The sequence below is a fragment of the Athene cunicularia genome (genome assembly GCF_003259725.1).
Source record: "Athene cunicularia isolate RWA chromosome 7 unlocalized genomic scaffold, athCun1 chr7_part1, whole genome shotgun sequence".
Lineage (NCBI taxonomy): Eukaryota > Metazoa > Chordata > Aves > Strigiformes > Strigidae > Athene > Athene cunicularia.
In genome coordinates this window covers 64,384-88,426 of record NW_020799107.1, presented here as the reverse complement: position 1 = coordinate 88,426, position 24,043 = coordinate 64,384, and the positions used below count along the sequence as shown (strand labels likewise).

Below are 24,043 nucleotides of genomic sequence, written 5' to 3'. Positions count from 1 at the left end.
CATTTTGAAAAGCCTTCCAAAGCTTGCCAGGCTCACAGATTGAGGGAAATTAATCAAAAAAGGACATTACAGAATCTTGAAGCCATGACTTGAACTATTTCAAGGTTGACACAACAAGTCCCTATTATAATTTTCCCTTAAAGTCAGTGGAAAATTCTCCAAATGCAGTAAATAAATGAAATACCAGTTCCACAGAGTCTCTAAATTCTTAATTTACTGGGTCTTTTAAAGGAACATAACCTTTTTTTAAAAGAAAAGATCAACTTCAAAAATTAAAGAGTTTAGGTTGAGAGAAAGGTACCTGGAGCTGACTCTAAGACAGCTTTTTCTCCCTCCCATCTTACCCTGGCTAAATTTATGTCCAGTTCCAAAAGTGGAGAGCAGAAATGTATGTAAAAGCATGACAGCAATCACTTTTCAGCGCAGACATTGACTCCCTATGTAAATCAGAGTCTCACAGGTACAAGTGGTCATGGCACTAAAAGGTATCTTGCCTGAGATAGCAATTCTTGTGCTTGGAGGCTCTGATTCATCACCAGAAATAGCTTGTCATGGAGTAGATTCAGCGGTTTTGAACCCTAGCTTGCACCTCTTGCTTCTACAAGGGTCTCATCTGTGCTACAGGGCCGTAGCAGTATTTTGCACTGCTGCTCAGTCACCAGGCTCTACAGCTGCCAGGAGCCTCACCTCCCAACACAGGCACCTGCTCCAGGGAGAGGGACGAGCTCCTTCCTTTCCCCAGTGCTGCAACAGAGGCAGCCCCTCACAGGGGCTGAGTCCAGCTCCCCCATGCCCTGCTCCAGGCCCACAGATAGAAAACCTGGTTGCAAAGAGGGTTTTTCTGCAGCTCCTCCAAGTGCTTTGGCAGCTTAGAAACCATGTAAACACCAGGACAGATAATAGGAAAAGTGACTCAGAGGGAAAAATCTCATGTCCTCCTGCAACTGAAGATAAACAATGCGGGTAAACAACAGTGGCTAGATAGCTGAGTGATAGGGTAGGACAATAAAATAAAGTATCTTGAGAGCAGTAACATTTACATATAATATAATTCTGAGCTACTGAAATATACACAAACTAACCAGTGAGTAACATTATAAAAAATAAAGTGATACTAAATAATCTGTTCAGCCTTTTTGTCACCTGCAACAAATTAGGCTTTCAATATGCAAAACATCTTCCTTCCAGAAAAACAAATGATCATGATTTCATTTAATTGTAATTTAATGAGGCATAATGTATTTTTTAAAGTGATATACACCAGGTGTGTGGTGAGGAAACTGGCCCAGCCAGACAAACCCTACTGTTTCTATTTTTGAGAACACCCTAAAGCCAGCCAGGGACTGTTTTCATTTCTGCAAATTATGCTTCTGCTGGAGGGGGTGAGGGAGGGAAACCCACAGCATTCGTACATTTGTTATAAAATTCCATTGGTTAAATTAGCTCATTCCAACTTACATCTCACATATTTAAAAAAAAAAAATCTAAAAATTGGCAGTTTGTAGAGTAACCAATTCTGCAAACCTGTAGAAAGATCTTTAGGGGATAGAAAGTCTCAAACTGATTTGAAATAGCCAAACAGATCTTCTACACCAAACACAGCTCCTAGGATACATTTTAAGGACATGTAGCTTGATAATATCTTGCTTTTCCACTCCTGTGCATCATTTTTAAACCAGTTGCTGATGAGACAACTGATGAAAAGTTTAATGTTCACACAAGCCACACTTGCATATGAGGTGTGTGCTCACCCCAAGACAAGGGTTCTGCAGAGACACAGTTTGGTTTACCCATGGAACTTGCACCTTTTTTAAAATTACACACCGGATCCATAATTGACTTTAAAAAAATAATACCAGCGATGGAGAAAGAAGCACTTGTCCAATCAAAATTTAAAAAGTCATTGGATCTATTTAAGGTAAGAGAAATTTTGACAGTGTTTTTTCAAACTAGCTGAAATGTAGTCCTTCAAGCCAAAGTCACTGTCATGGGGGTTTGCTTTGCATTCATCCTCTAAAACCCCATTTTTGAACTAATTTCTTTTTTTTTTTTTTTTTATTAACTACAGGATTTCCAGAACAAACAACCCAAATCTCATGGACAAATATTTTTTTTGAACAATTTCTGAAAAATAATGCAGTACAATATAGAGCAAATGTTATTCAGACTGACTCCTACATCGAAAGGACCAACGGACTGGCCTTTGAGGCCAATGCAAAGGCTTGACCAAAGCCCCCAGAAGATGAGTGAAGCCCTTCTACCTTCTTACCAAAGGGATTTGACTCAGGGCTGGGAAGGGTGCAAATGAGATCTCAGTGGGACAGCAAACCAAACGCAGGACAGTTTTGCCCCCAGAGCTTTTCAACAGCAATCTGGATGGGGTGAGGACGTCATGGTGGAGTGCAGCCCAGACACTGATGTCCTGGGGACAGAGGAGCATGAGGGACATCAGGCAGTAGAAGACTCACAAGCACAAGCCAGGACCTCACATGCGTTAGGTCCGTCCAATGACTTGGATGGGAGCTGTGTTCTCCCTTGTACAGACCTAAGCAGTATGTCTGCAAGAGCAGGCACTAAGGTTAAAAAGGTTCAAAACAGGCTTTGGACAATCAAAATGTTGGCCAAGGATAAAACTTAAATAAACCCAACTAATGTGCTAAACCTCAGGCTTTATGTTCTGTATAAGGAGATTATATATATGAAGGACTAAAAAAGCATAAACACTTTTTTCATACTTCTGGTTTATTTGTGCCTCTCCATACTTCAGCTATTGCCAAAAGCAACAGAGAAAATGCTGAAATACTAGAAAAATATTGCTCCTGTAGTACTTAAAATTCCAAGTACTCTAAGCCCAGTACTTGTAACTGACAGTCTCAATAGAAAAACTATTCTGCTTCCCATCGGGTATAGATGTGACTCTGATCAGGATCAGAAAATGTAGGGATTTATTCAAATTCAACATCTGAATCTTAAAGATCAATGAAGTAAACTTGCCCCCTCTCAGCATCCCAGTTCAGCACACAAGACCTATTTTCAGCATGAAAGGCAGCACTCAAGGAACCCCTGGTTAGCTACTCATAGTCCTCCTGAACTGCACTGAAATTGTACCTTCCGCATACAACAACAAACTTGATTTTGCCAGTCTAAAATGACCGTTTATATTTAAAATTGTCTCCTACTTGCAATTGAAAGCTAGAGGAGGCAGGTCAGCTCAGGGAGCTCTGCAGCAGAAGCACTAACTTCTCATAATCCTTCAAGGAAATAAAGTGCCTCCACCTGCGTGGTTTTTTTTCTCACATCAAGGCAGGCTTTTACCATGACATCTCTTGGCCTCTCTGCATTTACTCCAGGTCCCACCTTCAATATTGTCTTCTGGGCTGAATAACATACATTCAACAATTCTAAAAATACTTCTCTTTGCCTCTAAGTATACAGCTCTTGACAAGAACCTCTGTATGAAGTACTTGTAGGCTTCTTAGGAGTCAAGCTCATTTTCAAACGCTCACTGCTTTGTTTCCATTCCCTTGCATTTCTTCCTAATTCCAGCTAGGATATGAAGCAGAAGTGCTGGAAGTCTCTTAGAAATGCTTATCCTGGCAACATATCCAGTCCAATTCTGCTGAGCAAAACTGTTTAGATAATCAGTGGAAATTTTTGAGTGGTTAGCCAAACCAAGCACCTTCATGTCCATCCTGTCACAGCTTCCACTGGGCAAAAGTGAGTTTGCACCCTGTTCCCTGACCAACTCTTCCATCTCAATGGGCAAAACACACAGTGGCATGTTCGTATCAGCTCATGTGAATTTAAGAACTCAAAGGACTTTGACTGGTTTTCCATCAATGTGAATGGGAGACCAGCTGTTTCCCAGTACCCTTCAGCATAGTTGAATGCATGACATCAGTCCCTCATTTAAAAGAACTCTCCTCATCTCTAGATTCACTGCCTAAAGCCAGAGTATGAGCCTCGTTCTTAAACTCATTTAACTAATGCTAGAATACATACATCTCAGGAGAGCGCTGCTTAGGCACAAAGCATTTAGAGACTGATTTGAATAAAACTTATACAGGGTGCAACAATGACAATTTGATTTTTATTATTAAAAATGAAGTGTTTAAATCCTCAAAGAAAATGCCTTTATTGCATTAGTTTAATAAAGCCTCTTTTTTATTATGGTATCTCTTTATGAGGGAAGACAGGATGCGCATGTGGAGCTGAATGTGGATGCATGGGGAAAAGGAGGCAGAGAAAGACCGACCACCTGCAGCCACAAAGTGCTACCATTTATATGACATGCATATCAAACCTTCATCCTCAAACATGCTGGAAAATGAGCAAGATGTACAGCTCGTGCACACTCTGTGTATCCGTGCATTTGCTCCCAAGGCTCAGGACTCCCGTGCATCAGCTGAGCAGGCAGCAGCCGCCTCCTACAAGCTCACATTCTGAAAGCCTGACTCACATGCTACTTAAGATCTTTTCATTCAGCCTATTGAATACAATTAAGTTAATTGAAACTGAAATTTTGGGCAGTGCAAAACCCACTGTTGGAACAAATATCCCATGTACCAAAAATCTGCAATTTATTAAATTAAGCACTTCCCTTACAGACTGCCTTCTTTCCTGTGAGTACAACAGAACGCTGCTTGTGCCACATTACACACAAGAATAAAACAAGCAGGCAGCATGAAAGGATTTCATGCAATAAGAGAGAGTTTTCTATGGGGAAAAAAACAACAAAAAATCCCCCCCCAAACCAAAACCAGAACCCCTGCTAATTGAAAGTCTGTGCACAATGGGGCAGACACCATAGCGATGAATGCAGCATGACTGTCTCACTAGATATCAGGCAGAGAATTAAAGCTGTTTGTCTTCCTCTCACTTAAGTTAAAGGGAAAATTATTTGCAAAAGGAATTCTCTCCAGGATTTGGCTCACAAGCAAGTAGAGGTGGAAGAGTATTTTATTTGAACAAACTATATTTCTAATCTTAAAGCCTTTTAGAGGACCCTTTTCTAATCTCACTTCAGTATGGGGGAATTTTGCCACAGAAAGCAGAAGAGACATAAATGAGGAGCCACCACTCACCTCTCCCCTTGCCTGCCTCCAACGCCTTTCTTTGGAGCTTTCTTACCAACCACCCTCCTGCTCTCAGAGCCCCCAGACCCTCTATAATTGACTGGTGACACCTTTGCATGCCACAGAAGTGTTATTTCCCCTTTCCTGGTTTCAGGAGAATGGAGTTGCCCACAGCCGCACCAGAAGCTGGAGCACCATCCAGCATCAATTCTGTGTTTCCCTATGCCTTAAAACCCACTCCTGCAGCCAAGAAGCGACTAGAACAAGGTGGATCAATTTAGTTTATTTCATCATATATTTCACTACATCCAAGGCTGGTACTGTTTCCTCCTCCCTGTGCTGTTATTTCCTTCACTCGGAAGAGGTGCAATTAGGCAGGAGCCAAGATGGGTAAGCACTGCCTTCCTATGTGCAGGCTGGAAAGCCAACACTCTCACCCGGAGCTACTCGGGGCAGGAGGAAGGGAGCAGTGCTCTTTGGAAGGAGAGTTACAAGCAGCCTGAACATGCCTGGTGTTTTTACCCAGCTCTCTTTGTATCTGGCACTACAACTGTTTCATTCAAAAAGCCTCAGGTTCACGGATATTTCCAGTTCTTGAGGCTGTTCAGTAAAACAAGCACTGGCCACTCGCCCAAACATTTTACTAGTTTTGGCTACTATGTCAAAACATTGGCAAAAAAAAAGATGCCTAAAAAAAAAAAAAAAAAAAAACATAGGCTTTGCAGTCCACTGGGCACACCCGAGGAGGAGGGAAGCAGTTCACTGATCCAGTGATTTAGACTGTCTGGAATCTGACCAACCATCCTGACTGCAAGTCCATGAGCCTGCGGCAAAGAGGGATGCTGAGCAAGTGGGGAGAGGAAGGGGAGTATGTTCATTTTCTTTATGCAAAGCAGGATTCAAATGACCTGTTTCCAGCTATGATTTTGAAGAGCACAGATCACTTCAGCACCTCCAGATTTGCTAAAAAACTTTCCAGAGAAGAACAAGGTAAGTTTGAGAGTGCATTTTTATATATTTCCTTTAAAATAGTCATCTTTCTTCTGACCACCACCACCTGCACATTTCTGAAGACATTACAACCTGCGATAAGAAAGCTTTGGTTATTACAACCTTTTGGTTGCAACCCAAATACTGTATTAGTAGATGTTATAGTGCAAGAGGGAGATGGCACAAGGACTCTGCCCTGAGGATGGACAAAATCCATGTATGTATTCTCCTCCAGAAAGAAGTCCATAGCCTTGGTAACAGCTTTGGCCAGCAGTCCCCTTGCCCTGCCGTCCATTTCACAGTAGCTCAGCTGGCCAACCTGAAGGGTGTTCATGCTTTTAGGGGCTACTAGTCACCTAGAAGTTATCCACATTTAAAGATGATGCATGCTTCAGCCAAGTAGGCATTTTTTGAGAACTCCAGCCTGCACTGGCAGCCCCTGTACTGTCTGAGACCAGTGAGGGGCAGCTGCTCCCCCTACTCATTAAAACCTTCTCACCCTCTGCAGTCTGTATCTTGCAGGCACTTCCTTCACTCTGGCCTTTTCAATTTTTGACTGCCTTTAAAAATGTGCACAGGGCAATTACAAGTTCAAGGTGCATCAGCTCTGCCTCTGACCACTGCACTTCTCCTGTGGATTTACAGTATTAATCAGACTTTACCTTGTTGGGTTTTTTTTTCTCAAGATTGAACAATTTTATACAATCAAAAAGTGCCAAAGTCTTACAGAAAGCAAAGCTTTCCCTAATGACTGTTTTAATAGCAACTTCAGGTTACAGCTTGGCTGCATGTCAACATGCTTTATGAAGGTGCACTCCATTTTAAAATAAAGTCATCAGGTAGGACCATGTAACTCTCAAGTGTTTTATGGGCCTTATACAGCTCTGCCTTCCATTCAAACCCACTCACACTCTTGCATGTAGTGGTTAAGACCCAGACAAGGATGCCTAGCTTCCCATTAGCAAGCTATTAGTTCATAGCAGCAGTCCAAACAAAGGGCACAATCTATTTCAGTAAGTAACACATTCAAATCTAGAAACCTGCAAATTTCCAGCTGATGGATCACAGGCCAGTAGAGCTGCAAAAGGGAGCCAAACTCAAGGATCTTGGCCATGAAGAACTTGGGCACAAACTATGCAATTGCACAAGCAAGAAACTGAACCTCCTGTCCCAGAAATACTGCTTAGTCATGGCAAGCTTTCTCCACTCTCTTGATCTGCTCTTCCCTGTATGAGCCGGTGGGCTCCCTGGTTCCCTTGGAGGGAGGGAAATGGTGGTCAGCTAAGCCTCGGGCCAGGAATATAAACATCATTTGTGTGCTGTCTTCTCTGCATGAACTGGACCTGTCTCAACAGGGCTCCTGAAATGGGGCAGAACAGCCCCAGCTTTACTCCTTGGACTACATCACCTTCCTGACAAGTTTGAATAGCAACTCACTGCAGTCCACAAGAGAGGAACATACCTGGAGTTAAAAACTGCAGTGTTTCTGGCTTCTGCAAGAGAAAGGAAGGCTACACAGATCCTAAGAGGGTGTCTTTCCAACATAGGCCATTCTTATCAGTGCTGAGCAGGTTGTAAACAACACCAGTCTAGACAAACTTGGTAGTGTGCACCATCATTTTAAATGTTTTGGAGGTTGTGTAGAAATTTCCTACTCCTTGGAAATGGTGTCATTCAAACCACCTTCAATAACTATATTGTCTCTGTGGGTCTGAGAACTCTTCCATCTGTCCTGTTTACTGAATAAATAGGCATTTAGATTCCACAGCAGGGTGAATTAAAATTTTGACATTGGCTCTCTAAAGATAAAATTAAAAGAAGGGCAGAGGTTAGCTGAAGGCATTTACGCACTCTAAGGGTTCTTCATACGCAGTTTCAAATAAATCCGAAAATGTTCACTTTGGAACTTCCTGTTTGGAAGGAACCCTCTTCATGGCTAACACAGCCTGGGCCAGCTCCTAGCTAAACACCCTGTGCAGCTCTCCCGTGCGCACAGCAGGTATGAAGCTGCCTGATGTTCAGTCCCCACCTCAGGGTGGGACCTCAGTGGTGCACATGAGCCTGAAGTGCTTTGGTTTTACATGTGCAGACAACACGGCCACAAGTACAAGAAAATATTGTTGTCTTAAGCGACGTATTTTCAACTTTAAGAGGAAGATTTGGATGTTTCGCAAACTATACAATTGCACCTCTCCTTCTTCTGATCCCCCCCACATCCCCTTCCCACACACACATGCATACATACATGTGTCAGCCATTTGTTCCAATGGATTTAGCCTAGTTTGGATCAAAGCTTCCTCTACTTCATTTAACAGATTTGCTCAGATGGAAGATCTCTGGGGAGAAATAATGTTAGTAAGAGGGTTTTTTTCAGCATTGAGTATGTAGGTCATTGGACTTTAAAATAAATTAGAGAATAGTTTATCTATTAAACAAGCCTCACAGTACATATTTCATGAAGCTATACTTAATTATAGGCTAATGTGCACCACAGAGCTATCACGAAAAAAGATTAAGCAGTAGACCATAATGCAGTGATTAATACAATTATTAGCTGGCTGGCATACAGCATCTATTATTTGGTACCATCATGAGAAACAGCAGACCTCCAGTTTCTAAGGCTGGCACTTCCTGTGAATGCAACAAACCCAAACATTTCCAGAGAGAAATGCACTCCTCTCTGCACACCCCAGGGAGAAGAACCTCAGAGGCAGCAGTGAGAATGCAAGGAGGTGAGAGTAGACTTGAACTTCCACTCCAAGTGCCTGTTACAGAGTTTGCTCCTCCACCATGGGTGTGTGGGAACATTCCACATCTCTTCCACTGTGCAGCGCAAGGCTGACTGTCTGAGCACCTCTTAATACCTTGAACAGTCTCTGACACAAGGGAAGCTTGATTTAAGTTGGAATTAAAAGCTAAGAACAGGGAAGCATAAATATGCACCTACACTCTTTTGCTACAGTGGTGGCTCCTAGGAACATGATGCACTATATACTGAAGATCCACTGGTCTTTGGAATTAAGACCCCATAGACTAATGGAACACAACTGTGAGATGAGCAAATCTTTCATGGATGTTTAAGACTTGACAGTTCTGGAATCAGTGTCATGGACTGTATAGTATATCATATTAGTTTTGATGGAGGGCTAAGAAGTAGATCGTTTCTTTTCTTTTACATAAAAATTATGTGTCTGATACCCTGTAATGAAGCAACCAAAATCGGGGAAGATTTTATTTAAAAAAAACCTAGAGAAGTTAGTGCACCCTAAGATAAATGTCAGCAGAAGGACAGGAGGACTGACAAAACCAGTGATACTAGTAAATTACAGACACCATTTTATATACTGATCTCAAATATAAACTGGTCACACGAAAGAGCATCACATCCCATTTCCAGGTACAGCCCTGCCAGGAAAGGTGCTAGACACCTTCTCAAAGGACATTACCATGGCATGTCCACTCAGTGCTGTCAGATCTGTGCTCCTGATGAGTGAGTCTAGTCTGAATGGTTACATACCTGGTGTCTCAAGTCATACAGGGCATCTGAAAATGCTGTCAGGTGTGACTGGCCCACAGTCACACTGCCAGGAGCCACCAAAGGTGGGAAGAAACCACATTTCACCCGCAGACCTGTTTAGTGTCCTAAAACCACTAGATCTATGCCAGAACACTGCAGGAGGTGTAAAAGGACCAAAAAAACCCCACCCCCAAACCCCAAACCATACTTCAGATGCTTTAGTTCAGGTTTCAGTTTATCTATCAAGAGCATGGCACAATCTCTACCGTAGCTGCTGTTAAACACCATGGGCAGATGCAATGCTGTACCACTGCTAGGCAAAGGCCGGAGTGGGCTCTCTCATATGCTTCCCTTTTCCCTGCTGTCCTGAAAAGTCAATACACAGTGTTTGGTCAGTAATATGCAAGACTTGGAGTTTTCTAGACACACAGAATCAAAACCCTGCCTCCTTTTAAATACCATAGGAGAACTGTTGATTTAACACACAAGTTGTATGACAGCTTTCTTGCTGGGGAATGAGTTTTTTGATCTAACAGTAGACTTGGGCATTACCAACCCAGCTCTCCCAATCTGGCTAAAGCAGAGCTTCATGTTCAGTGGCAGTGGCAAAACCCTCACCAGCACTGTTACTGCTGACCTCTCGCTCAAGTTCAGAATATGTCATTCTGTCAATACCATCTACCTTGATTATACCAGGCTTTATATACAACGGGTTATGATCCCAAAGGGATGAAAAGCTTTTCCAAATTAAAAGCAGCATTTTAAAGAGGAAATACTCATACATTCCTATGTAGTTTTCACTTGATATCCTCAAGGCTAACCCCAGAACTCAAAGTCACGTTGATTGGAAGTGAATGTTTTTTCTGAGTGCAGCCATCTTATGAATTTAATGGAAGAAGGGAAGTAATAAAAATGTGCTCCATACTTTAATTAGTTCCCTCATAACATGGCATTTCCAAAATGGCAGTGCCAAAGAAAATCATTAATCCAGGAGAACAGACAAAGGCACTGTATGGGACAAGGGATAGACCTCCAGGAGACACACGCACACACCCTTTTTCTCTCTTGCTGGTAAAGCTTACCTCAAAGACCAACTCCAATTGCACCAAAGAAATTTGTACCAATATTAAATATTAATTCACTTTTCATTTCTTTAGCCTTGCTACAGAGTATCACAACTGAGAGATCATATTTGGAATGGCAGCAGGAGAAATGTAAATGGCCTGTCTTTTGAACACACATTCACCTCGGGTACTCCAGGTGTTAGGCTTAAGCTGACGCTATCATGCAATCATTTCAACATCTGCATTTCACTAGGCAAGTGAGAAAACCTGTGTCAGATGTATGAAAGCAAACACGATCTCCTGGAAATGGCAGACATCTTTCCCAGCAGTCAGTCTTGCACTAGCTGTGGCATCAATTGTACCACAGGACACAATTGAGGAAGTAATAGAAGCCCAAAGACACCTCTGACTCTCACATCTACCCCTTCCTGGCCATCAGACAGGGGCAGATATGGAAATTTATAACCACCAAGAGGAACTCAGGGAAGAACTCACATGAGCAGAATTACTGCTAGAGAGCAAAGCTCAGGTAACAGCACAGGGGTGACCAAATGCAAACAATCAGCTGTTCCAGGAATAAACAGCCTTGTTCAATCCCAACAAAGGGACTGGAAAAAAATGGAGGGTGGTTTGACCTGTCCTGTGGCACACCTCCTGCCTTGATCTGCAACAACCATACAGCCCCACAAGAGCCACAACTTTGTCCCCTCAGCACTTCTTGGTTATAAAATAGAAAATGATACCTGTGTGCGGTTGAATGCTACTCTTGCAAAGACAGCTTGAGACACACTGGCTCTCTTCAGCTCATCTCTGACTTGCTGGTAAATATCTGGAGAGACTTCCACCGATGAATTTGATGGCTCTGGTTTGACAGCTCTAGGGATGGGTGGATGATTCAAGAACTGCTGGTTGATAGCTTGTGGGTGCTGGTGAGCCAATAGCCGGCTGACAGCAATCTGTTGGTTTATCAGATGGGCCATTGCTATCTGCTGTCTCACCAGTTGTGGGCTGAGCTGAGGAGACAGGAGCCCAGGGTTTATCATTGTCTGCATCGTTGGCACTTGGTTTCGGATTGGAGTACTGTGGTGAATTTGGCCATGAGGAGACTGTTCGTTAGTTTTTCCCAAGGTTGCCAGCTGGTTGATATTTGGTAAGTGCATGGGACGTTGACCAAGAACACAATAGTCTGAAAGGTTTTCTCTTTCCACTCTTTCCACTGTTAAAAGAGAAAAATTAGTTTGCTGTCATTTCAGTTTTCACTTATGAAATGAGTTAGGGTAAGGGTTACTGCAGGTGCTTTAGTTTGCAAATTTACCCTTGCACAAAAGTTTCACAGAAACAAACAAAAGCAGCACAAAGAGAAAGCAACAACAATAATTAACATTCATTTGGACTTCTTGAGCATCACTTACTGCTCAGGGAGCCTCCTTATCAGACCGGTAGCAAGTATTCTCTCCAGCCTCATTTCCTAAAGAAACGAGCTTGGACAAGCTTTCCACTTACACTGTGACTAACTTTTGAATCTGTCACAGCAAACTGAATAACTTTTAAAACAGATCAAAGTTTTGGAATCACTGGCATGTAGGTGAAGGAAAGAAACCCAAAGTAGTGTCCACTCACACAAACCCAATGGAAACCAGATCATTTCCTGTGCAGCTTATGGAACAGCTTCTCATTACAAATTCAGCAACTATTATCTTTTCCAATATAAACTCTACCTTGTGTTGTGTGTGCATAAAGTTATCTGGTAGTGCCAATTCACCCAGGCGCACTACAGCAGAATCGTGCTGCTTGTATGAAAGCATGTTACAAAACCATGGAATTCACACATGAGAAAATTTTAAAGCAATGCTTCCTGTATGCAAAGCCTCATCGCTATGAGTCTGTCCAGAAACCCTAAAGCATCTCTGCACAAATGTCCACTTTAAAGAAAGTGGCTTCACTCTCTTCAAAAAAACTTTGTTTAGCACAACAAAGACCCATGATCCCTAAGTGACACCATGCTACAAGAAAAATGAAACACTAAACACAAAATGCATATACTGTAATTTTATATACAAATTGTCCATGTTAAATATGTCAGCAATATTGCACTATTTTTTCATGTAACTGGAAAACTAAATGCACGTATTACAAAACTGAATGTTGTCTAAATGTAGTATTTGAAATAGGAAGCTAAGTTTAAAAAGTACATAAATATAACTATTACTTAGATAATTTTAAGTAATCAGAAGTCAGTTTACAGTAGGTTGCAGATTCCATGAGCCTCACTACATGCAATTGGATAGGCATTTATATGCTGATCTGATATAAAAGTGTTCAGGGACATGTATCATACAACTGTAAAACTACTACCTCATTCCTGTATTGATCTCAGCAAATAACAAGATAGGATTTATTTCATAAATGACACAATACTATTATAACTTGTGTAATGATTAACAACTCTTTTAAAAAACTTAATCTATATAAAGCTTTGAAGCTTTACACAGTTAATACTCAGGATGACAGTTTACTTTGGTTTTTTTTCTCTGTTTGCTTCTAAATAGAAAGACAGTTCTCTTCACCTTCCAGAGTTAATCTCAGACAGAGAGGGTTGAATTCTCACTGGGGAGGGAGTCATGCCCTGAACACGCAAGCACACAGTTACTATCTTTAGAGTTGTCAGAACATCACAACTACTGACTTTTACAACTAGGTGAATTAGTACCCAGGATTTTCTTGTAAGAAATTTTAAGTCATTCTTCCCATTCACCATTATGGTGCAGTCAACAGACTGGAGGGAAGGGATGTGCCATCCAGAGGGACCTGAACAGGCTGGAGAGGAGGGCCCAGGTAAACCTCATGGAGTTCAACAAGGCCAAGGGCAAGGTCCCGCACACGGGTCAGGGCAATCCCAAGCACAAATACAGGCTGGGCCATGAGTGGATTGAGAGCAGCCCTGCGGAGAAGGACCTGGGGGTATTAGTGGGTGGAAAACTGACTGTGAGCCAGCAACGTGCGCTCACAGCCCAGAAAGCCAACCGTGTCCTGGGCTGCACCAAGAGAAGTGTGGCCAGCAGGGCAAGGGAGGGGATTCTCCCCCTCTATTCCACTCTTGTGAGACACCCCCCCTGCAGTGCTGTGTCCAGCTCTGGGGGCACCAACACAAGAAGGCCATGGACCTGTTGGAGCAGGTCCAGAGGAGGCCACGAAGATGCTCAGGGGCTGGAGCACCTCCCCTGTGAGGATGGGCTGAGAGAGTTGGGGTGTTCAGCCCGGAGAAGAGAAGGCTCCGGGGAGACCCTATAGCGGCCTTCCAGTGCTGAAAGGGGCTACAGGAAAGGTGGGGAGGGACTCTGCATCAGAGAGGGTAGGAATAGGATGAGGGGTAATAGTTTTAAACTGACAGGGGGTAGATTTAGATTAGATCTAAGGACGAAATTCTTCCCTGTGAGGGCGGTGGGACACTGGCACAGGTTGCCCAGAGCAGCTGTGGCTGCCCCCTCCCTGGCAGTGTTCCAGGCCGGGTTGGACGGGGCTGTGAGCAACCTGGGCTAGTGGAAGGTGTCCCTGCCCGTGGCAGGGGGGTGGGAACTACATGGTCTTTAAGGTCCCTTCCAACCCAAACCAGTCTATGATTCTTTTAAAGGAAAAAACCCACAACACCTTTAACCTTCTATAAAAGAATTGCTTTAAAAAATTAAGCACTCCTAAGAAAATTAACTCCCATTTTTTCACAAAAACCAATGTTTAAACTCAATGGATTTTCTAAAGTGCTTATTTGTGCAATGCATTTCAGCTATGAAATGCAATGCAATATGTGCAATATACAAATACTATTGTCAGTAAACGACCATTTTCCTACATTAGTCACAGGCTGACAAAGACATGATGCAGTATTTCAGTTTGCTGAAAATATTAAAGATCCCTACTCAAATGCTGCTCATGATGTCAGTAGATATACCTGAAAGTCAGGTACAGAAAGCTCTATACCACTGGTCTCTGGCCTTAGGATCAGACACAAAATCAATGTGAATTATGAAATAGGAGCAGCATCAATACCAGGGATGGACCCAGCATCAATATAGAGACTATTGCCTCCTTAGCCTCTCTGCAATAAGCCTGCACCTGAGTAATGCTATTAAATACACACAGTTGCCAGCAAAACCAAATTTAATTATTCCAAGGGTGCAGTAGATACTTGGCAATCAGGAATTAATTGGATGTAAATAGAATAAAGATGTTGCTCAGTGTACATTAAATATTTGGAGCATTCTGCTACAAGAAAATACAGTAAGAACTACATTTGGTCTTCATTTACACCCCTAGATATCTAGAGTCCTTCCACTAGGAGTTTCAGAAGAGCTGAAGTAAGTTCTGATCTATTTTGTAGTTTAAGAAACACAGAGAGAATAAGTCACTGAAACCAACAAATTACTACTTGTTAGAACACAAAAACAGTAACCAAGTGTTTTTGAAAACTTGGTGAGAAATAAATATAAATAACATTCACTTTCTGGGCTGAACGACATTTGCCAAGTTTCCACCCACTCCTGACTTCAGTGCCAAGTTATAAACCCCTATAAAAATAAAGTTTAAGATGAAAAGGCTGCCAGGCTGTTAATCTCTGCAGTGCTACTTGGAATTGCAATTACACAGAGACATCACCTGACTTGCTTCTATAGGTGTATTTTTCCGTTATTATCAGTTTCCTTTTTTGATCACGTTAGACTATACAGTCATGCATATACTCCCAATAAACAAACCAGATTCTAGTCACTTCAACCACTTCAATAATAAAAGGTTACCATTAACAGTTACGCTGGATGGAAAAAATGTGCATTACTCAACTCCTCAAGACTCTTTCCTTCTCTAACACATTGCCCATATCAGATTCCCTGTTGTTCTTTGGTAACTATGGACTGGTAAGGCTCTGTGGGGCTGGACAGAAGTAAGCCTGAGACAACCCTGAGCTGGAGACTGGCACTGCCCTGGGAGACAGGCCAGCTTGCTGGCAGTGCTCTAAGAAAAGAGTGATACAGGAGCCACAAAGCTGCTGTGACACCAGCGTTCTGCCTCAGATCTTCCTGAGACAGGGTTTTTCCGTTTGTATCCTCCATTTTCCAGGTTCTTACCCCATTCCAGTCTTTCTCTTACCTTTCCCTTGTTTGCTATTGCTCCACTCAAACTAGAGATACATTTACAGCTTTTGTAGTCCTGTATGAACCGGCTGGTACTTGAATATACTGGAATACAAAGCAGTGAAGACAGAGCAGCAAGAATACTGGGAAGGAAGGGGCTCCATGGACACGTGCGGTATACATTCAAGTACCACTGATAAACCTCCTCTGCTAGCGATGCCTGTGCTAGTTAAACAAAAGCTGGTTCAGGAGGCTGTTACCCACCTCCATCTGTGGTGTGACCACAGCAAAAGGCACGGCAGCGTTTCCCTTTTCTCCCTGCCTCGTACTGCCGATTCTGAAGCTCTTTGCTTGAAGACCTCCTTTAAACCAAGTACAACGGTACTACTGTTACATTTCAGAGCAACCCACCCGTCTGAAGCCATACACCAGGTAGGCAGATACAAGGTGTCTGGACAACAGGTATTGTGCTAAGCTCAGCAAGCACCTCTCAGAGCACTCCAGGATAGCATCTGCCCTTCATTTTCCTATACCCCCCTACAACATGTCACTACCTCTACAAGACAGTCAGAAACCAACATAATCCCCAGAATTGGAGCAGCAAATTGTCATATTTCAATGTTCCTTTCTCTTCTTCTAATGATTACCACGTGTGTCAATGTATTTCAACTCCATACGGAGTTAGAAACTTCCTGGATACAACACAAAAGGAATCCAGTGCACCCTTCCCCTGTGTGATGCTCTTAACCTCTACCCAAATCTTCCTTGCACAGTCAAGCAGCTGACACAGTCCACAGCACAATAGCTTGGGGTGGTCCGCATGCAACTTTCCATTTGAAATAAAACCAGCTCAAAAGATTTAAAATAAGATTTATTTCTCCACCTTCCCTTCCCCTCACCCTTTATTTTTACTGAGTTGTTAATAGGAACATTCTGACAAACAGCCTGTGGGGCATTTAGAGCTTATGAGCGGCACTGAATTGACTGACAGCACTGGAAACCAAATTCCTATGCACAATAACGGATGCAGCGGGGAGAGCAAGAGCGTAACACATCTCCCAGTACTGCACTACAGTGGGGACACAGAGGACCCTCCAGCACCCCTGACCCAGCGAGTCCTGAACTTTTCAGTCCACAGTCATATGGGCACTTTGCCCCATAGTAGGAAGAGGCTGGTAAAGAAATGTTTTGTAATAAGTTACTAGCCGGCAGAATTGCCATGCTTCAATTGTGACAGGATGTCACCACCCAGGGCTGTTCTCCAGTGCTTCAGAGTTTGCTTCTTTGTTTTATTTATTATTTAAAACCTGGTGATCATAAAAGCCATTACCAGCGGTGGTCACAGCCAAGCAGCGAGGGCTCTGTGAACTCTGGTGTGCCCTGCACTAAGCTTGAGATAGAAAGGTTCCCACAGTTTCTCCTGGCTTAGCACCATCCTACTCACTGGAGCAAGACCTGAACTTTGGAGCAGTGCTTGGGGGACAAAGCACTCTCTGGCACAGTACCACCCTTTGCCTTGGACAGACAGGGCTGCTGCGCTACACCGAGAGGGTGCCCTCTTGCTTATGCTACATAATTATGAACTACCACTTTGCAAATAACGAAACCACTCCAGGGCACAGGAGGTGCTTTTAAAGTGGCAATTCTGTATCTTTTCATCTATAATTAGGGTAATTACTTATTTCTTTTAATCACAGCCCACTTAACCACTTCAGTGCAAAGGGTTGGTCTGAGGAGTCTCATTTTCACTAAACATCTAATCGTTGTATTTACCCAAAGTTGTTCACTGACTTCATTCACTGTCTGATCTCTGCCTGGGCCATTTGTTTCTGCAATCAGGACAGGAGAAAAAGTAGGTTGACTGGAGAAGCAGACTTGATAAGAAGTTCTAACTTTTAAAACCTTTCCTTTCCTCTATTCCTGCAGGATAACAAATAACCCCAAAACAGCTATAGAGCACATACAGAAATTGTTTGGCCACTGGCTGTGGGTAGCAAAGGCCTTTATCCAAGCCTAATGGAAAACAGACAGGAAAGGCCATTGTCTGCTCTTCGCTGTGTTGCAAATTGTTCAGTTCCCACCAAAGCACGAATCACTATTTTTGTATTTAGAATAACCATCATTAAAAGTGGGCCTTTGATCAGCATCATTTTCAGATGAACTGAGCAGAGTGCACTAACATTGCTGACTGACACTGTGCAGCTGACCTTCTCCTTCCCTTGTCATAAAGACTAGATCCAAGTCATCCCTTGGGACACAGAGATGCTAACATGTCTTTTGTCAGTTCTGCTTAAACACAGTAAGTCATATGCTTCCCATGGGCTGCCCCTGGACTGCATTGCTTCCAAAGATGCTTGTCAGAAGAGAAGAATTTAACCCGGGATCTTATTTTTAGATTACTGTACAGGTTCAAGAGGGCACATAGATGTATGAACTCAGTTCTTCATGTTCATATTAACGTCATTTGTAGACAGGACATGCCAGATCCATTTGGCAGGGAAAAGCACTGTGTTGAAGGTGCTTTAGTGACCACCTGGTCTAAAGCATGAATATTGGTCAGGTGAAATGGAAACAAGAAGCAGGGCAAACATTACTCAGAACTGTCTGACAGAAACACAGAGAGTACTGGTTTAGATGGGCTGATGTTCTTGTCCGATATAAAAATAACTCCCTTCCTGTCAAGCTACAGTGACAGAAGTCTGTCCTGCTATTTAAGTACTAACCTTTTGTGGGCACCTCAAGAGGGAGGTGCAAACCTCCTAGAATACCAAGTCAATTGTGCAATCCCTCCAGGAGATACATATGCATCTCTTCCTGACTCATAGCATCAGAGATGGTGAAAGGAATGAGACAGAACACAAACATCATTAAGGCAGACGGATAAACTCTTCAGATACTTTGAACAGAATTCAATTTTGCTCTGAGACTTATTTATTCTATTAAATTCATGGGATCACAGACAGCTACATTGCAGCTTTCACACCAGGAAAGCTTATGCCTGTACCAAAGCTTCAGGTTTTCCTCCATTCCAATCTAATCTCCACTAACACCTTCTAAAAATTCTTTTCCTTTTGTGCTAACATGTCACTATTTGACAGCACACAAAAATATTTTTTTAAATGTGAAGGAAAACTCATTTTGAGATTCTACAGATTTAAAAAAAAAAAAGTATTTGCTTTTTAGAAAATGAAGATGACCATTCTTTACTAAGAATTCAAAAGCAGCTAGGCAGAAGTCCCAGCCTCAGCACACAACTGGTCCTCACTGAGAAAAGCACTGTACTTGGAACAGGACGCATTTTAAACCATAAAGTTGAGTGATGTTACTTGAGCAGGTTTGTTCCGCATCTCTTAAGTAAAAAAGATATAATGTCCCTGCATGGCAGGAACAAGACATGAGAGAAATGCTTAGGCAGTTTCTCTACAGAAAGATTTCCAGCCTTTGTTGTACAGACATACGTTCCCTAAAGCAGCAGTAGCTGCAGCGCCAGCCACATGCACGCGCAAGAGGTGGCGTGCAGCTAACCCGCACATACCCTTCTGCCACCACACAGGCACTGTTAAGAGTGAGAGACACTGCTCCAAAACAGCCAGAAGACAAGAAAGACATTCTACAAAGTTGAAACTCATACATGCATTTACTTTAGATAAAAGTTAAGTTAAAAAAAAAAACAACTCAGAGGGTGTGTTTTAATTCTCTTTACAGAGAGGAATAGCCAAGAGGGCCACAGCTCATAAAGCCCCTGGAACGCACTGCAGTGGGTAAATTGTTTCTTAACAATACACACGCACAAATCCCCCAAACTGGCACTTAACATCAGGGACAACGCTGAAATACAAAATGCCAATGTGGGTGTGGAAAACAGCAGTCAAGGGGTCTATAACTCTTGCTGAATCTTAACAACTTTAATCTTATATTTAAAGATAGATGCTGCTTTTTCCTCATGATCAGTGCAAACCGATGAACTACTCTCCTCATAAAATAGCACAGTGGTCCACAGACTAAGAGGATGTCTCTGAGTCAGAGATGATCTTCAGGTCACGTATGTCATCTACATGCTGAAAAACCTGCCTGCAAATGATCTTATTTTCTTTCCTTTTTCCTTAAGAATGTGAGGAAAGTCCTATTTTTAGTGAAATAAATACACAGTCAAGACTGTAAAAGTAAGCAAAGGAAAAATTACCGTAATATCAAGAGCCACACAGCTGACCTGAATGACCCTAACTGGTTTAGTGCCAGAGCCACAACTAATATCCAAACAAGACATGAAATGATCTCTTCTTAAAAAACATAACACTTCTGCCTCAATCTGTTAGTTAAAGAGGCAAAAGGTCAAGATGTATATATGCATATATATACATACATACATATATATAAACCCCTCTATTTACAGAGAGAGAGAGAGAGAGAGAGATACACATGCATGTATCAATAAACAGGATATTTTTAAAAGTGAAAAATACTGCTTGGGAAGGATCTAGTGTGCCTTTTCATGAGGCTTCCACAACATCTGCTTCAGAGGAACAATTAAAAACTATTCCTCAAAGCATATGATGACAATTTTCCCCAGACTCACACTGGCATTATCACTGTGCTGCAATCCTAGGTTACTTCAGCCTGGAAACAAGAAAGCTAGGAGCCCTTCTGAATCCTGTTTCTAACCTCTCTCAACCTACAACAGCCTCTAGAACACATTATAAGGAAAACAGATTGCTCTGTCTATCCATTACGGGAAGTAAGCAAACATACTTTCAAGAATAAAACAGCACACAAACAACAAATCAGTAATACTGGAAAAAATCAAAGAGCAGTCAAAGCAGATTCTCAATTTAAGGAAGCTATGAAAGCTTTTTCTTACATTCCTGATCTGTTGAAATAGAAATAACTGAGCTGTCCTCCTTTAAACTGAAAAGCCTCATCATTCCACAAAAACTTTAAGACAGCCACAGTCTCAAAACTCACATCCACAGAAAGCTGTATTTTGACAGCCACTGATGGCAGGAGCAAAGATGAAATGTTCTTAATATGCAGACAAAGAAAATATGTCTTTTTATTTTTAAGTTCACAATGTATTTATTTCTCCCCTCTGCCTTCCTAACTTCCTCCCACCAAGCTAAGTTGTGTCATCAGGCAAAAAGAAAAAATTCACACCAGTTAAGAGCTTCAGTTGTGAAAGAATTCTGATACAGTGATAGTCCTTCTGATAAAAATAGAAAGCATGACACTTGGAAGTGAAATATCTATTGAGAAATAAAGCTAAAAAATATCTGAAATGCCACAAAGCCAAAACACTGGGCAATGAATAGGTAACAGGTACAAGTTTGATCCCTTGACAATGATCTGAGTTGCATGGCAAAGTTCTGAAATACTTCTCTCCGTACATATATATTTATATACACATATACAGTTACTTACAAAGTGGTGTTTTAATTTCTGTAACTACTCGTTAATCAAATTAAGAACCAATGTAAGTATTTTAAACAATTATTCAAATCCTGGATTTCAACAACATTGAATACCTTCTCCCAGCTCCAGCAAGTTCAGCATCTAGAGAAACCGGACGACCAGTTCTCAGATTGACAGGAGCATCCCCATGACAGGAGAAAAACAGTTTAAGAACCACTGGCCTAATCCACTGATGTACAGTTGTCATCAATTAATATGTATCTTTTTATTAAAAGGGGGAAATTCTGATTCTTAAGTGGGTTTAAACCACTTAAACCCCATCATGTACACACAACTGTGTACTAAAATGCCTTACATCCCTCAAAAACAAGAAAAATAAAAAAGCAAATAAAAAGTTAAAAGGCTTCACATAGTAATATTAAATTTGTTTATGGTGCGTATTCTGAACAAAATTACAATACAAACTAGATAGCTTAATTACCACCTCCAAATGATTACAGATGTCCATGAGGGGAAGAGAAAGTTCACAAAGCAGTAAGCTTTCTGTTTCCCAACCACTGTACACTTTCCATTAGAACTGTGTTAATATAAGCTCTCCTTCAAATATATACGTGTATCCCAAGGACACTGGAAAGAGTGGACATCCTGTTATAAACTCACTTGTGTCCTCACACATATCCCAGGTGGTAGGCTTAGAGCCAGGAGATAAAAAGCCTCCATCCTCACACCAACCAGTTCCCGAATCTGTCTGTATACTAACTATCGTGCCGCTGAGTAAACTGTGAATGTCTTAAAACCTTAAGGGGCTGGGGTGGGGTGGGAGAAAAAAATTCAAGCAGAATTTTACTCTAGCATCATCTTGACACCAGGCAAAATTACCATGCTGAGCTGAACTAACTGAAAACTTTTTTTAAATTACAAGCATAAATAGTTTAGCTGTCTCTTCGGTGAGTTCAACAGAATGCACACTGAGAATGTTTACTTGAGATTTCATACAATTCCATTTGTGTACAACTTTTACATCTGTTGCTAATGAGATCAAATTATTGATTGTTCACTTTCTTATATTTATTTAAACATTAACTATACACTCAGCAACCTGATGCTTTTTTTTTTTTTCCAGAGAACTTTTTATTTTTGCCTGGCTTCAGTGGTAATTACTTTGATCTTCTAGAGTGTATAATTATTTTACTGTTTATTTATTTCTATGAGAAAGGAAAAAAGTTTGACCTAGGAGATCTATATGTGGCAATTTGTAACAGAATCACATAGCTTATGTTTAGGAAATCATGGTTTTGATTAAGAAGCAACCATTTAGTTCCCACTGTTTTATTAAAACAGACATTAGCAGATAATAGGAAACACATTTAACACTGTAGGCTGCATTTAGTTTGTAACGTCAATAAAGTTATTTTGAAGCCCCTTCCTATTTTGCATTTACCACAGCTCATGTGAATTGTTTTATGCTTTTACTTTCTAATAACCAGCTCTAGAGTTACACATGGATATGTGTGCTGGTCCCAAAGACTCTAAATTGTAGTTTTACCCAGTCTATCAGGATTAGAACCCAAAAAATGAACTGCTGCATCATCCATCCACCTTCATGGAAAATCCAAGTCCTTTTTTTGAATTATCATTAAAGGAGTATGTGATCACTGAAGCATATAACTCAAGTCACTGATTTTGCATACTAACTGGGCTGTCCTGTAGGAATATGTGGCTACTGAAAGGAAACAAAATGTCATGAAAAGAGATATGATGAGAAATTCAAACCATCCCAAGAAGTGAAGAAGTCTTCCTGTTTCCATGGGGTTTAGATTACTGCCCTGAAGCTGCATGGCTGTTTATTCTCCATGCACCACTGTACCTGCCATAGACTCTTTGTTTTCTCTCCCACTCATATGGTTGATGAATCAACACTACTTGAACTGCTTTATAGCAGCTTGTGTTTACTTCACACATACCTTAACCTTCCTTTTTCTCCTCCTACTAACACACACATACACTTCCAAACAGCAACGACTGGCTGCGTCTCTTTGAATAGCACAGATACAGAGTTATCTGGCAAACTCTTCAGGTTTGGATCCTTGACCTCTTGATTGAGGTCTCATTCTGCTTTTACTGCACTTAACAATTTAACTGTGCACTTACTAAGTAAAAAAAGTAAGAGCTTAAAGAATTCAGTGCTCTAAGAATGGAAGAAAGTGGAAGACAGCAGTGTGTTAGAAACACTCAGAAGCTGTAGTGGCATCTCTACAGTTAAGAACACTACAGTTAAGGGCTTCCAGTGCCTCTGCAACTGGCACCCTTGCCCAGTTTGGAAAAAAGAAGGAAAAAAAAAAGCCCATCTCTGTTCTCCTGGAATGGCAAGTAAAAGCGAATGGTGATGACCTTGGAGCTGTTTGATTCCTTTGATTGTTTTTTAACCAAGAGGATATGTTAGAGCACTTCGAATAAAATTCTTTTTATAAAGAGACACCATTTAGAGAAAAGAAACACTTCTGAGTCACACAATGGCAATTTAGAGAGAGAAGAAACTATCCAGTTTATTTGGCATGCGGGTAACCATGTACTAAAATGTCCAATCAACATCTTTACTTCAAGCCTAAATCATTTTAATAGGTGAAAAGCAATACCTCGATTTCCTCATCTGCACTCTTACCCCACTTCTGCCTCAACAACCTAAGCACAAATAATGTTACCATAAAACATTATTTTTTTTTTCTCCCTGGTAAAAATCTAATCACTGTACAGCCCAGGCCTGAGCATCTTACAGGTATGCTCTGCACAAGCCAGACATGCAGAGGAAAACCAGATGCCTCGGAACTTATTCTGATATTTTACGCAATTTTGTTTCATGTGTTCCTA

At 41.6% G+C, this 24,043-nt stretch overlaps 1 protein-coding gene across 1 annotated transcript in view; it reads right to left on the bottom strand.

Annotated features, from left to right (window-relative positions):
- The window catches only part of SATB2 (SATB homeobox 2), a 111,294-nt gene that overhangs the window by 41,807 nt on the left and 45,444 nt on the right, over positions 1–24,043 (bottom strand). The window contains exon 5 of the mRNA XM_026853023.1: positions 11,390–11,862. Within this exon, the coding sequence (XP_026708824.1) occupies positions 11,390–11,862 (473 nt within the window). The remainder of the gene's footprint in view (positions 1–11,389; positions 11,863–24,043) is intronic.